The 16,866-nt window shown below is 40.8% G+C and overlaps 1 protein-coding gene across 4 annotated transcripts in view; it reads left to right on the top strand.

The window, feature by feature from the left end:
• The window catches only part of grid2 (glutamate receptor, ionotropic, delta 2), a 468,077-nt gene that overhangs the window by 268,826 nt on the left and 182,385 nt on the right, over positions 1–16,866 (top strand). For all 4 annotated transcript variants that reach the window (XR_013077212.1, XM_076731585.1, XM_076731586.1 and 1 more), the window contains exon 4: positions 13,876–14,081. Coding sequence is in view for 3 of the 4 variants with exons in the window: in XM_076731585.1 (XP_076587700.1) it covers positions 13,876–14,081 (206 nt within the window). In the remaining variant the exon portion in view is untranslated. The remainder of the gene's footprint in view (positions 1–13,875; positions 14,082–16,866) is intronic.

Below are 16,866 nucleotides of genomic sequence, written 5' to 3'. Positions count from 1 at the left end.
TCTAAACTGACAGAGAGCTCATGCCATACTGTCAAGAGCCTGTACTGCCTCTTGACTGGCTGTCAAACTATAAAGTCTCACGGTCCTGCTCTGCCTTCTTTGGCCTATCACTTTTATGTGTAAATGTAATTAATCTCTGAGTCATACAGGAACACTGCTGCTGCACTGCTCCCAATGGACTGAAACGTAAAAAGCATGTTGCATTTTAGATCACACCCCAATGAGTGATGTCAATGCAGGTGTTTTACGAGCTAATGGAAAACACCAGCTGTGACATCACTCATTGGTGGATGGACGGAAGCACAACACACCTAAAGGTTTGGGACCAGAGAGCAATACAGTCATTTTGTGCCGTATGATTCAGTGTTGATTTAATCCTTATAGCTATAATGGGGCTCCATTTCACTCATTGCAGTCAATTAACACAATTCGTCTGTTGTATGCATCGATCTCCGATGAGATCTCTGCAGGAGTATTGTTTTGCAATGCATTCTGCAGGCTCAAAGTCGATCTTCTGAGGCATTAAAGCATCAGCGTGTTGAATATATCATGAAAGTATGCTCTAACCAGTGAGCTCGACCAAGCAGTTTATATCGGATGGATATTGAACAGTGGCTAATGTGGCCCTTCTGGAAATGCTAGTCCCACACCTCAGAAGTCAGTGTAGTAAATACCCTGATTAAATCAATGCTGAGCAAGTCAAGGAAAGAGAATTTCAGTTAATTGGTAGATTATACAGGTATACAGTCACACAGTTGAAGTGTACTACTATTGTACTTTATATAATCCTATATAAAGTACTTTGCAATACCAGCAGTTGTCAGACTGACACATGATGACACACAGTTATTAAATGTTAAAAAAATGTATTCAGAAATCTTGTCACAACGAGAGTATTTCAGACCATGCTGAATCTGGATCGGACAGCTTCTTTCCTTAATCGCAGAGAGACTGTTAGCACACATTCGCTTGGATGTGTGCTTGACTGCACGTTGTTGAATCAAACTGTTATCTGCAGGATTGTGTTGGCTGAGGCCTTTTTCCATTTGCTGAAGTCTGAATGTGCAGTTCCTAGTTGTTTTCTGTCTGAACCTAAAGTTCTGCACGACTGTGAAAGCTTCCATTCGGCACCATGAAATTAACTTCTTTTAAGTTCCATGCAAATTACCAACAAATATATTCATGCCTGTTGGGAAAAGGCTTTTACTCTAACCTTAACCTAACCCTAATCAAGACTGAAAGTAGGAGCACTAGTTTTTCCCCAGCTAGACAACCTTCAATCAACCACTTTAAATCCCAAATTCATCCCCCAAATGTGGTACAGCTCATACAAAATATCTACACAATAGACCCAATACACACATACTCATGCACACATGCAAACACACACATGTTCGTAGCCCGCTTAAATCGCTCTATCCCCTCTGTGCTCTGCGACCACTGATTCAGCACATGGTTCCTCTGGGTTTTGGCAGTGCTGTTCTCACAGCTACAGAAGGCCCTTTAAAGATATCACCATTGTTCCCTAATGGCCTAACCCCCTGTTCAAGGAGAGAAGGGAGAAAGTAGGAGTGCAAAAAAAGAGAGCGAGCGGGCAAGAAAGTGAGGTAGAGAGATACAAAGATGGCCTTTTAAGATGATAGCAATGTTCCCAAAAGGCCTCGCCTCTGTACAAGGAGAGTTCTTTAGAGAACAGACAGTCGAGTGTGTCCTCTCAAATGAAGCTACTGTGCAACTGTCCCAATCCCTATTTTCAGCTCTACTGGTGCGTTCTGGACACTGAGAACACATGTTTTCTCTCTATTATCTCTCCCTCTCGCTCCATCATCCTTTCTTTTCTTTTCTTTTTCTGCCTCCCACTCTTTTTCTTTGTCTTTTCAGTCTTTCCTCAGGTGTCTTGCATTCACACTGATATATATTGAAAATGTAAGTGACAAGTCATTGTTACCTGCCTGAGTCACCTTGCCCATAATCCAGTCAGAACTACAGCAACCCTGGCCTTGTTGAGCAAATGTGGGAAGTACCACTTAGTGGTAATAACACTGTTGACATTACAATGATTTGTTTTGTTTTGCTTTTAGCCAATGACAAGAGGGGCCCGAGGCACAATAGTAAAAGGTTATAGTCGACGAAAGAGCCATTTTAAAAGTGTGATGCTTGTTAGGTTGCCAGTCTTTTATTAGGAGAAAACAATAAGTGCTGATATTTTGGACAAATGTGCTTTGTTCAAATGCTTTGGAACATAAAGCAGTTAAATGCATTCGTATGGGACACGGATATTCACCTCACAAAAACGATAACTGTCACATATTGGCCGTGGTGTCCAATGAGGCAACTCTCTAAAATGCCAGCAGAGCCCTTCATGTCTGTTAGCCATTACCTGCATGCTGAGTGTATATTCTTTTATTGAGTCTGTAGTTATAAATATTTTATCAGAAGTTTATAAATTAAACATAAAATCAATTTGGTAAACTGGGCTCCACCTCAAGAGGATACCATTTATACCAAGCCCGCTTTGTCATAATGCAGTCCATAGGTGCTGCAGTGTTCTGGGTTCAGGATGTTACTGATGTCCATTAAGTATCTCTGTCACCTTGCATTGTGTTGCCTAATGAAGCGTGCTAATGGATTTAAAACAAAATTTCATACCTTGAAATCTACCCCCTTCTTGCTTTCCTCTCTTCTTTAAACTCTCTCCAAACTGTTTGCTCATTAGTGATAATGGGTCAAATGAGAGCAGTGGAAAATTCCTCTTTCATTCCTCCTTTTTGTTTCTTCCCATCACATAGGTAACAGTGTGAAAATATCCACATCTGATCACATGGGTTCATACAAAGATGCGGATTGTGTACCACATTGTGCATGCTGATGCTGGTGTCACCTCGCCTTGTTGCATTTGACCCTTTGTGAGGTGGAAAAGAAAAACACTTGACAGGGCAGATGGGGCTGAGGCATTTAATGAGCAGAGGAAGGAAGAGAAGAATGGAAGAAAGAAACAGTCAATGCAGAAATGCTGCATGTGTAGGACAAAAGTCATCAAAGAAGAGATGGGTGTAAAAGCTGATTTTTATCTTAAATGGATCACATGTAGACCTTTAAAGAGGGAAGACTCTGATGAAAAAAATCAATTTGAGATTTGAAATGTCAAGGTTTCATTTTAAGAAGACTCACTGTAGGTAAAGTCCCACTGTGCATTTGATCTCTCCGAGGGCTTCATATAGAAACACATCAAGCAGAGACTGAGAATAAGAAGGTGCTTGGGGAGAGGTTACTGCTGGGATTCTTCCTTTTCAGATGGCTCAACTTCCACTGAATGAAGAAATACTGAGTAAAGGATAGATGAGAGTGAAATTATTTATCACTGCTTGAAATTCACCTATTTCACATATTCACCTATTGGACATAATTCTATATTTCAGAATATTTATTTATATGCACAATAGCTGAGAAATCACATTTTCGATGGTAGACTATGCATCAGCTCTAATGTTTAGAAATATAGAAAACTCTATAGAACTATAACATCTTTGAAGTGGCCAGGTACATGCCTGTTCTGTCACATCCAATGTTCTGAAAGAACATGACTTAAAGGAATAGTGACACAAAAGGCACAGATGACTGGTGGTGGTGGTGTAAAGGGGAAAAAGACAAGAGGGTTTATGAGCCAAACATCTGCAAATCCACAAGCCTTTTTCTTTGGACTTCACCTGGAAGTGATGAGTTGACATGTTTGAACCACATCTGAATTGGAAAATAAGTGAGGGAATAGAGAGAAGGGCAGGAAGACTGACGAACATGAAGTTGTTTATAGAGACGGGAAAGAGAACAAGGAATGATGACAGGTGGATGCATAGATAGGTAGATGGATATCTTTTTTTAACGGGAGTGAAGCCCAGAGATGCCGCGGGGGGGGGGAACACTGGTGGGAGGTGAAAGAGGAGGTGAAAAACACATAAAAGCTATGCCAAGAGAGACGTGGGAAAGTTGATGATAAAGGAAGATTCAGAGGAATGGAGGCAAACAGGTACACTCATGAGCCAAACACCAAAGATCTACAAGCCTTATACAGGGAGGTCATGTCTCACTTTGTCTCCTCTGGAGTAAAATCGTTCAGAGAGCAAGAGAGAAAAAAAGAGATAAAAGCGATTGCGAATATATAAGAGAAAACAGAAACATTAAAGCAGAGGGGGATAGGGACAGAGATCTAAAGGCATAGCAGATTTGGTCGGGCAGAGTAAAAGGCAGTCAGGCAAGCAGATAAACACAGAAACAACTGAAGAGAGAGTAAAACCTTTTACAAAAGGGTGTGACCCCAGAGAAGTAGTTTACATCCTTGGAGGACACTGGAGGTGAAATGTCTTTAGCAATGAAAAGTGGAGAGAGAGAGAGAGCTAATAAAGAGACAAAGCAAAGCAAAGAGAGAAATGAGGATCTAACAGCATTAAAGTGTGGCAGACTAGTTTTTATAAGACAAAACCTAAGAAGCTAAAAGTTTTCCAGGCAGCCAGAAAAGTGAAATTCCCAAGTTTGGGTTTTTGGTAAACCTGAACGTTTACAGCCCCCCTATAAAGGAAGCTATGTTTCTCTTATGCATCCTCCAGACATGCTGAAAACTAGGGGCCATTTAAACCTACCTTTGTTGCTTTTTGTTTGTCAGTTTAACCACACTAGTATGTCTTGTATGGGAAAACAGTGTGGCACCTTACACAGGTATCCACTGTATGTTGCTGCTTCGAGCTCATCCATTCTAGCCCACTTACCCATGGTAGAAGCTCAAAAATTTAAGGAAAATGACCAAATAAACACGATCTGAACAAGTCAAGAAAGCTCGGCAGCCAAAACGCCGTGCTTCTGGGGATTGGAGATGCATGGAGGATGGAGTAAACACGCATTGCATAAGCAACATCACGAATATGCGCCCAGTGGAAATCCTGGGTTAGTCTTCCCTGTAGTTCCATTGTGTTTGTATGTCCACTTGAAGCATTTCAGAATTGAAACACTGTTCTTGAGCAGACACATTTCTAAGTTTTGCCAAACTTTTAATAATCAGTGTGTTTACAGTTGAAATTAGTGAAGCAGCTCTTATTTTTACCTCATATCTGTATCTCCTGAATAGTGTATATTGACAGAAAGAAAAATACAGCTGCTTCCACTACTGCTTCACAGACCCAGAAGTGACAAACAAGCTGGTCAATACTTGGAATCTGTCAATAAATGTATATATTTAATTACATTCGGGGGGAATTTCATGCTTTATTGATGTGGACACTGACACAACAACTAGAATAGTGGTTGATTGTCACCGGCAGCTACAACAGAGCCAGAAGACAAGGAGGAAAGGAGGAAAATGTGCTTGCATCCAAAATCCTTTAGTCTAATTGACTACTGATAATTGTCAAGTAGGATGTACAGTTTAGACAATGTCAAAACAGCTCAGGACGTAGGAAGGTCAAGATCAAAATAGGTCTCAGAAATAGGAAGAAGAGAAGAAAGAATGGGAGGCAGCTGAGGCAAGTGAAAGTCGGGAAGGGGGTGTGGAGGGGGATTAAAAGCCGGAGAAGATTTGGGCAGATAGGGAAGGTGATGCACACCTAAAAGGTGCCAAGCCTTTTATAGAGTGTTGGTTTTTTACAAGTGTTGGTTAAGCTCTCTTTGGGGACTCTGGGAATGCGAAGCCTGGGGCTTTTAGAAAAAAGAATGAAAGAGAGGAAGAAAAGGATGGAAGTGAAGCAAAGGAGTGGTGGACGGAGATAGGCACTTACATCTGAAGGAATAGAGGATTTAAAGAGCAATAGGCAGTCAGGAGGACTACAGATGCTTCAGGGCCAAAAGCATTTGATTTCCTATATGGAGGTAAACTTCCCAAGTTTAGGGACAGATCCCTAGGGCTGAGTACTTGAACATTTTCAGCCGTGACTTGATGAACGAAGCTTACGAGACACAGGCCTACATACCATTTGAGGCTCAATCTATATTTAAAGAACCACTGCCTTTGAGCCACACAACAGTGAGATGCCTGAGGCAGGGATAAGGATAGCCAGAGGTAAAGGCTGAAGAGAAAGACAAAGCAGAGAGATAAGGATGTTGGTCTAAAAGCAGAAAAAAATTGGATGAAGATCGCATGATAGGCAAACGCACTAAAATACATTTCTATTGAAAATTTTAACTTTTCCTGTCCATAATGCATACCCTGAAAATATATTTGAGTTGTGAATATGGTGCCTTTTAAGGGGATTTCTGTCTATTAACCAGGATAAATAAATCTTAATTATAGGCACTGATATTCTATGTTGTGAAATAATCAAAGATAAAATTTGAGTGGGTGACTACTGTGTATGGACACTGTGTCTTAAATACACCCGCAGTTTTGTTTTTGTTCATTTGGTCATAAAGGAACTGCAAGAGTAATTAAACTCTAGCTCATGTTTGTGTTACGCTTCTGCAAGCAAGGTCCAGGAAACAGGAGGTGAGACCTAAATGCAGGCGGAGCTGGTGCAGTTCAAGTGATTTATTACAACAAGGTAATGTACAAGAGGCTTACAGGATATTGAGGCAGGCTTAGGCAAACAAATCCAAATGGGAACAGGCAAAAATCAGAAGTCCAAAGCAGACAATGTCCAGGGAAAACATAGCAAAGGTGCAGAAACACGAGGAAAAGGCTGGAAAGCTTGAGAGATGTAAGGAAACCATGGGAGGAGAAAAGAAACACGCACATTTATTTTTAGAGAAATGAGACATCCTTCCCTCTGAAATTTCAGATGATGCAACGTCCATTTCTAATGACGACAGCAGCTGATCACAGCTGGATCAGCTGTCAGCCGTCTTAAACAGCTGTAGAGGCTTTTCTGTCTGCACATGTGCGCTGTGCTAATACTAATAAAGGCACAGAGTTATCAGTGCAAGAGCAGCAGTGTTTTCTCTCTGTAACCCGTTGCCTGTTTAACGAACACCTGCACATGAATAACAGCCTGTGTCCTGCTCAGAGGCACAGGAACACTGGAAATAATTACACTAAATGTATCAGGGAAAAGTAAAGTTATGTAACCCATATCCCCAACCAATCAGCCTCACACGTGACTGAGTGGAAGTGACGATAAATGATGTGATAAAAAGTGTTCCTTGCTGACAGACAGACTCTCCTACTCTTGTATCCATAATAAAAGTTACTGGGGGAAATAACAGATCATAAAAAGAAAAATCTTTCTAATAAATGAAAATAGTTGTTTGTGGTCCTTTTGTTCAGATCTACAATGAACACAGATTTGAATCAGAAAACAAAACTTGGGAGTGATGAAATTGAGTTTAATCTGCTATCTGTGTTCACTCCGTAACAAAGCTCCACTAATCAGTCTGATCAGTTGCGGCGTCCAATCAATGACCAATATCCAATAAGGGGGCGTGTCGGCTTCTCAGAGGTCTCTTGTTGTTGCTGTTACACCCCCGTCTAGGGGTGTCAGTTTGCAATGTAAAGTTGAGACAGAGTGCAAGACTCAATGCAAAAGCGAGCAGTTTGGAGCTGAAATGTTTTACTCCATGCCAATATTTCAATATTACTTCACAACTGGGGAAAAGAATATACATTTAAATGTACTGCCGTCCATTGAAATTAGTTTTTTACCCTGCTACCCACTCTGGCCTCCACCCAATTTGTCATGTAAAACATCACTCTGGCATTAAATGGATCAAAAAGTGATGCAAGGTCACACATAGCTTCCCCTACTCCTTCAGCTTGCCTTGCCACTTGAGCAAAACCAATTTGTGTCAGCACAGATTCCAAAGCAGCAAAGAAAACTCAAATCATGATATGGACACTGGCCGATCAAGCTCCACTCCCTACTGGAGAGCAAACACCAATCGGGGGTAAAAATCGGTAGCTCTGATAGCTCCGACAAGCTGTTACTATGGACGGATGCATGGATGGATGGACAGCGCCTCTTTCTGAAGTCACTACCAGTTATGCTTGACTATTCCCCAACAGCATTGTAGCAAAAGTTACAAGCCTAGACTTTAAGTGCCTCTGGCAGGGAGAGGGCTCTTTGAACAGAGCAGAAGGTTAGGAAGGAGAAAGGCCTGAAAGTGCACAATCCCAAAGTTTGGCATCTTCGTTATTATTTGAAGGTGAGGAAGATGTGTAAGTCAAGCAGAGAGAGTGAGAGAGGAAGAACTGGGGAGCAGCCAGGCTCCGACAGACAACCAGGGAGTTACATAGACTGAATCTCATTTGCAGATGTTTGATGTTTCCCTCTTACACCACACTCAGGGGAGTCTCCTCTAATACCGGATGTGTTAACGCCTCCTTTCGGACTGCCCATTTCATTTCTTCACAGTGTAAAGTTCATATTAATGTTTCTCCTCCTTTGCTTTCCTTCCTCTAAAGGGGTTTCTCTTTGCAGACTCCAGCAACTGTTTTATTTAGATTTCTTGTAATTTATTTCTTGTTGGAAAATATCTATAGGCCTACAATCATGTACATTATGTTAACCAGTCATAATATCGACAAAAGAGACTGACCTTTATCTTTTCTCCTGTGCAGTGCACAATTAACTGACTAATTGCAAGACTATTTAACTGTAAGTAGGTTATTTTCATAAAAAAGTAGCAGTTCATAAATAAGTATGTTGAAGTATTTGGATAAAGCTAGGGAAACATCACGGCCATTCCTTATATTATGGGGTAAGGGTTTGGTTAAAAATCACTTTGAGAGTTGAAAGAAACAAGCACACTGGTCTCCAGTCTGGAATTGACAGTCATTACACATGACACAGAGCCTGCCTCTCAGAGTGGAATAACAGCTTGGACTTTACACACTCTCAAAGTGAGATTCAGCCCAAGAGTACAGAAAGCAAATAGGGGAAACTGAGGGAGGTTTCAGATGAAAAGCCAAGGGAAGAGAGACGGATGAGGGGAAAGCAAGCAGGGGAGGAAGGAGTGCTGGAACACGGACCGAGTACCACTGAGCTGGTCGGTACATGCAGGTGAAATCCCTGCGTGCTGTTGGCTGCTACACTACATTAACTCTAGCTTTCACTTTGAGCCAGGGACTTGGAGGATAGATGGGATGGGGGGAAAGAAGGGAAGCCTGACGAATTGGGGAAAGGGACACACAGAGAACTGCACAATACAATCCTCAACCTTGTTTCATAAGGAATTATGGAAACCATTCCAGTTGATTGAGTTTTCTTTTCAAATGCCTTTTCAGTTCCACTTGTTTAACACAACACCCAAAGCCATAATCCACAGTGGCAAACTGCAAGGTGGGAGAAAACCTGGAGTGACTCAGGGTCATACAGACACTCTAAAAGTTTTTAAAACTGTTGCAACAACCACTTAGGTGTCAGGGAATAGCATGGCAGCAGTAATGCAGTCATCGCTATTAGATGAGGATGAAGAGCCCTGGGACTGTGGTGGTGCACAGTATGTCTTTGCGGGGAGACTTGGGAGGAGTGGTTGAGTAAGATGACAGCGCTTGAGGAAAAAGCTGTTGAGGTGATGGGTGATCATGGTGTTAATGGACCGGTACTGTCTCCCTGAGGAATGTTTCTCAAACAGATGGTTGCCTGAGTGGGCAAGGTCGGTGGCAATTTTACCCGTCTTTTTATCCACCGTGGTGTCCTGAAGCTCCTTGATGGAAAGCAGCTGACAGCCAATGATCCGCTCAGCAGTGGGGAGTACATGCTCAAGCCTCGTCCTTTGAACAGGAGGCAGGAACTCAACCAAACTTTGATGGGGGAAATGAGGATGTTTTTTGAGTAAAATTGGACCAGGATATGTCTACGCTTGAGATTCGGCTACTTTTTTTTCTTGGTTTTTCCAAACATAACACTGAATATCTCATACATCATCGTTAAGCCCTACACTGTCCTACATGTTCATTTGCAAAACAAATCTCCTGAATTTCATTGTTTGTTGTAATTAATTCTATTAGTTAAATACTTTTTAACATTAATATGTGTTCTTTTCTGATTTATTAGATTTAAAATGTATTTATATGCCTGTGTGTCTGTCTTTAAATTTCCATGTCTGTGTTGCCTGTCTTCATGAGTAAGTTCATTCTTTCATTACAAAACAGCAATGCATACCGCAATGTTTAGACAAATTATTTAAAGAGTAAATTAACACCAGCCTGCAAAGAAATGTTGTTGTGCTTGCTGGTTGGAAATATCATCACACACTCACTTGAGGGGGGTTAATTTACTCTTTAATGATTCTTTACAGCCGATTTGCATCTTTGTATTTCTCAAATTAAGCTGAATATCGTGGCCTGCACAAATTATTTACAAATGTAGTGAATTTGAATGAGTTGCATGGAGTGAGACAGTTTTGGATTTTTTAAGCTCCTCACAGAGTGGAGCAAAGCGAATGCATTAGACACACAACCTGTACTATAAGCCACGGTGGAGAAAGGATTGATGATTGCAAATAAAGCCAGAGCGACCCTTTAGTCAGTTAGCAGACAAGGAGACAGAGAGAATGGCTGACAGGCGCACTAACAAGTACGAGGCAACAAAGAGGCCAATAATGCAGACACTAAAAATAGACAGATGCGACATAAAGCACAGACAAAGACAAAGTTTGTAGACACAAGCTGATTAGTAAGCACATGTTCCTGAAAACTGGATTGGCATAAATTATTTTGTACTGTAAAACAAGAAGAGGAACAAGCCCAACATGCATATGAATAAGCAGGCAAGTATTATGCTTTTTGGTTTCTCTCCATGATTTAATTTTTTCTTGCTCTGTTGACAAAAGCTTTTTGATTCTGTTGATTTACAAAGCTTTCTCACCACAGAGAACATAATCAGACAGAGCAGAATGTTTATGTAGCTTGGCACCATTGATTATGAATGGCAGTGGCCACGCCATGATAAATATGGAGATTTAAGAACGAAGATTAAATCTGTTTTGACTGGTAAGAAGTATAGAGCTGTGTGTGTGTGTGTGTGTGTGTGTGTGTGTGTGTGTGTACAGTATGTGTTTCTGCAGTCATAGTCATGTGACTGTGTTTGCTGGTGTTTATTGATGAGGATAAGAGAGTGAATGTGCTTTTGCTTATATTAGGATGAAAGACAGAAGCACAGTAAACTAAAGCACACACATCACACATTTATTGTTTTCTGTGGTTAAAAAAAACCACCAACAAACTTTGAAATAAAGGTGAGTTGGTGAGGTAAATGAGGACTTTATACATTCAACATATTACATGTTATCTTAGTCTGTATTAGCTTCTCTGTGTGAACTGTGTGTGTATGGATGGACATGTGAGGCACTCAGTGTGTCTGTTTTTGTTTTTGTTTTTTTCTCACAACTGATTCGTGTTATGTAGCTCATTAGGAGTCTCAGCACTGGTGATGATGACTGTGTTGCCAATGATAATATAGTTAAACAGTACTATTGCTATTACAAATTATTTCTGCTAATTAATAATAGTAATTAGATTTTAATGATCTGAAAACTCTGCGCTCCCAGACTGATTAGAGCAGTGTTGTTTGGCCGTTAAAGATGCCATCTCGATATCTCTGTTTGCTCATCCACCTTTCTCATCAACTCGTGTACACAAAGAGGTACAACAGCAATGTCACACGTAGTAGGTAAAGCATGAGAGTTAGCATGGAGTCAGTGAAATGAAAGCTAAAGTTTAGCCTTCACTCATTCTGTCTTGTGCTAACACAGCATGACGTGCACATCTGCATATGTGCACATGTCTGCACACAGTTTGAAACTCCCTTGTAAGCAGATTAGGTGTTCAGCTGTTGTCCTCTGGAGTTCTGCATGTGTCGTCTGTGTATTGTCTGCCCGTGCAGCTGTTGATGTGTCAGAAAGGAAGAGAAGAAACCAACTTTCCACCACGAACTACAATTACTCTGCTGTCATGTTCTTCCTTGCCATGTCATGTTGTTGTTACTGAAAGACTGAAAACATTCCCTCTTAATCTGCTCAGGGCGGGAAAAGGCATTGATGTGATATTTGACACACACACACACACATACATACACACACACACACACACACACACACACACACACACACACACACACACACACACGCACGCACACAAACGCACACAAACTGTCCAGAATGTCTCCCACTGCCCTTGCTTAACCTTCTAAACTCACATCCTTTTTGTTAGACTCATATGTGTGCGTGCAGGATTGTATTTGTCATCTTTCTAAATTCATTTCTTTCTGAATCAGTACTGTTGCATGGTGTCTCTCCTATTCATACGCTGTTAAACCTCCAAAATTTGGCATTGATGCAATCACGCCATTGCCCCAGCCCTCTGGCCCTTAACAAGTCTAATCAATCCAGTTAATTGCTCAGCCATGACACGGGCAATGACGACAGTGTCATCCGTTTTCCATATCAAATACATCATTAGGTAGTTGCTTTACATAACCACACACGCACACACACACGCATACTCCGACATCATTAGCAGTGGTCTCAACCAATGTGGCTTAATTAGGATTACCTTGACCTACAATGTAGCTCATTAAGAATAGAAGAGTCCAGGCTGTAAAAATCCTGACACCAGCATCCAGCTTTATTTATCAAACAAAAATAACCCTTAAAGAGATAATTACAGTGGTTTGGTTCTATAATGAAAAACTCTTAACAGTGTCAATAGCTAATTGTTCTCTTAGTGTCCCGACTGGGATATATAGAGGATTCAGCAAAATGGGACACTTTTTGGCTAATGCGTCCCTGTTCTAACAGCACAGATATTGGCAGATATTCAACACAAGAACACACTCTCTCCAACTAAAGTCAACATTTACTGTGTACTCGATATAGTTGTACATACTCACAAAAACTTTTAATTCCCTTATAACCATCAAGCCTAATTAAACCTTAATGTTGCTATATGTCTGTTGCTGTTGTCAACATCAATAGGCCAAAGTATCAACATCAAAACTCAGAGAGGCAGCAGCATGCCTCTCACTTCCGGTGAGTCACTGCCATATGCTTTTGCTTTCATGTCTGTGTTTGTTTATGCAGAGGAGAGAGTCAGTGATGATGTACTGTTCTGGAAACAAACGTCTCAGCTCAGAATAAAACAAAGGATAGAATAGCAAGGAATCACTGCCAGTAAGAGATATTTACTGAACCTGTTCACACAGAGATAACCGATCAGCTACAGCAGAGAATATGGTATAAAGAAATCAGTGATGGTCTTAATATTTATGCCTAATCTGTGTGTGTCATCAGGTGTTTGTCTGCCTTTTGCTTGTTTTCTATATTTTTCTTGTATACTGCTTTCAAAAGAATGCATATGTCCCTCTTGAGCCAAGTACAGAAGCCTTGTCTCCATCAACTTATTTTTGTTTTTTGAAGAATCTCATTAGAAAAGGTTGATGGAAACGGCCAAATTCAAACAAACTCCAGTTGTGTAAAAAGTGTTTTTACACTCGCAACTTAGTGCGCTTAACGGGTGATGGAAAATCACTTTTTTGAATAAGTTCTGACATAGTGAATATTTAACTCACATCCCATCAGCTGTTTCCACCCCAAGAGAAGAAGAAGTAGTTACTGTAGATTGGAATGTCTCCTCATGGCTCCACACAGATCTGATGTGACCTTCCTCACACTAATACATGAAATAAACAGAAATGTGATATCTCCATCATGTTTTCTACATGTTTTTTCACTCTTTGAGGTTTGACTGGCGCTCTTTTAATTATGTCATCTTGTTGTGCCCTCTTCTTCTTCTGCAATGGTATGAAGGTTTCTAATGGGAGAGTTGGCACCACCTCCTGCTTCTGTTGATGAATGAACTCTTGGTAGCAGATAAAAACCAGCATTCATTCGCACGTTGCAATACATGTGGATGGAAACCCAGCTAGCGTCTCACCTCCGTCTCTATCTCTCTTTCTCCAGATATCCGTGGTATTGAGGACTTCCTGGACAGGACCTCTCAGCAGGGAATGGACGTATCCCTTCAGAAGGTGGAATCTAATATCAACATGATGATAACGAGTCTGTTCAGAACAATGCGCGTGGAAGAGCTGCATCGCTACAGGGATACGCTACGCAGAGCCGTGCTGTTCATGAGTCCAGCTACTGCCAAGGCTTTTATCACTGAGGTAAGAAGGGTGGTTTTTGGTCTTGTCTCGACTTCCCTTTAACAATGTCGCATACAACAGTAACAGCAGTAGAAGCTTTTCTCACAGTCTGAGAATGGCCAGATAACTTTAAAATATCCCCACAGTCCTATTTGTTGAGAGGTTAGCATGTCTGGTGGATCTAAGTGCTTTGATACAGAACTAGAAAACAGTTCCGCAGGTTAGTGCAACTCCGAGTGGTAGCAGGACTCGATTCCTTGGGTAAAAAAATCAATGTGATTGGCTGAAGTGGAAGCAGCCATCCGATTGGTTACGGATAATTCATAATTGCATTTGTGAATCGAGCCATGTCAGAGGAGTCTTACAAAAGCCCCACACAAATGCAGTGAAGTTCACACATGACAAGCAGTTTGGAAATGCAGGTTCAACAGGTTGTATTTTAATGTCACAACAACTAATATGTATTTTAGGAAAATTGCAAATACTTTTAAATACATAGTGTGTGGGTTTCTACTTCATTTATTTAAAATAAGGAATATGTGTGTGTATCAGAAATACATTTGCACACCGTACTTTTTGTATGTGGATTTGTTTTACATTTATTTAAAACAATAACTATTTTTGTATTGAGGGAGTAAATCCCGAAATACATTTTGTGAATCCTCCTGTGTGCATTCATTAATATTGAGACTGATGTGACTCCGTATGGATGAGATTTTTTTTTGGTGATTTCTCCCTCTGCAAATAAGCTTACATTTGCTAAGGCAAGTAACCTTTTCTCAGCCTTGTTTCCACACAGTTCACTTCCCATATATATCCTTTTATACGTCCTATATTGCATGTCAGTATATCCTTATAAAAAGGGTGCTGTAGATCATATTAGATGTACCCCTTCCATAATCCTGTTAATAAGTCTCTCAGCATTCATGGTTCTGGTGAGTGCTGACTGGAGGGGAAAACATCAGTACGTCAGGGTCGATTTTGACCACTTTTTTAACAGGTTGGATGCAAAGTGCAAGACTTAACAAAAAAAAAAAAATTAAAATCACGGGGAATCAGGGTGTCACTGATGCACAGAGGAGGTTAGGAGATGTTAAAGTAAGCAGTGTAAGGCAGGATCAGCCTCCATCAAAATTTAGACTTTAATATCCTGCTCTTCTCAGGGCTCAGTTTCCCACAGAGCGCGCACATTAACACAATAGCCTTGGTCGTACTTGACAATTATGTATTTTAGGTTATCAAGTGTGTTTTTGAAGGGGTTTTCTCTCAAATGGCCTTACATACATTAATCATGCTACCAGGCTCATGGTAGCATGGTCTGACTCACGCAAGCACTCTGTGTCTCTGGACAATGAATCAGATCAGCTTCAATTATAACAGCCATTCCTCTCAAGTGGAGTATTATTCATGATGCCTTGAACGTGGCACTCAGAAAAATGAAATTTCTCTCTGTGCTTCTCTGCTCTCTATAGGGTAGAGACACACACGTATGTACATGTATATAAGTATTTCTTTATGTCCATATGAGTTTCAAAGACATTCTTTCCACAGTCACACATGTGGACTGAAACACCTGACCCCCACCTATCATTATCTCTATCTCTGCAGAAGAAGACAATTGGGGAGTTCCTCTTGCTCTTATACATAAATGATGTGGAGGTCATGGTTGAAAGCAATAGGCTCCAGCATTAGTTATGAATTCATAATTTGATGCGGTAGGATGGGGCTTAATCCCATGTGTCATGTTCTCATCTCAGTTTAATTAAAAGTGACCTCGGAAAGAGCAATCACAATCTAATTTGGTTGGAGGCGTGACAGGGAGGGGGTGAAAGATGGCGTGTTATTGTGTGTCTGTGAGGACTATGACAATGTGTCTCATCAAGGTTTTGCACTTTTGCAACATGCTATGGAAGCCTATAAGCCTGCTTCAAGTGATTTTTGAACACTAGAGAGCGGAAGGACCCCTAAAACAAACTCACAACACAGAGCATTTATCAGTTAGTTTATACTAACAGGCTAGGGTCAGCTGCCTACTTACGCACACGTCCAGCAGCAATGCAGCGACATTAATATTCCATATTTTCTTAGTCTTGGTTTTCGTACTTATTGGTTATATTGGTGTGTTGGTGTGACACAGAACAAAGTCGTGTCCGGTGGAATTTCCACATAACAGTCACACGATCCAAGGAACACAGGCGATCAGATGTTGTAATCAAACCCAAGTGTAGTCATATAATCTAAAACATATATTTAGGGGTTAAACCCAAAGCAAGCACACAAACTGTTGGTTGTATTCCTTATTGCATTTAACCACTGTGAGCAGAGCTTTGCCCATACTTAAATGTTCACTGTAGTCCGTTGTGAAGGTCAAACTGGAACCAGTGCATCTGCCATAAAAAACCATTATAATGGAAATATTCCCACATGTTGATGTAATGGTGTCACACCATTATGCATAGCAACAATAAGCACGGCTGAAAGTGATAATAAGATCTCCACTTGTTCCGCAGTGGAAGGGCTGGTTGCAAAAAGGGGAGCGACTTCAGTAGTGTGTAGGGGGTTTGGTTGATAATAATCAGAGATGGAAAATTGTCAGATCAACAAGAATATTGTTATTACAGAAATGCCCTGAAATACTTAGACATTAATTTAGAGTCATATCTCCCACCCCTACTTGAAAAGTGTTTTTCACTGCATGTATGACCACTCTACCTCCACTTGTATTACAGATGCAACATGAAGTATGCACTCACTGTATCAGATGCACATGTTATGACAAATTCATAACTAATGTTTTCTGGAACCT

This window comes from Chaetodon auriga, chromosome 5 (genome assembly GCF_051107435.1).
Source record: "Chaetodon auriga isolate fChaAug3 chromosome 5, fChaAug3.hap1, whole genome shotgun sequence".
Lineage (NCBI taxonomy): Eukaryota > Metazoa > Chordata > Actinopteri > Chaetodontiformes > Chaetodontidae > Chaetodon > Chaetodon auriga.
Note: the sequence above shows the minus strand (reverse complement) of the source record. Positions and strands in the feature narration are given on the sequence as shown.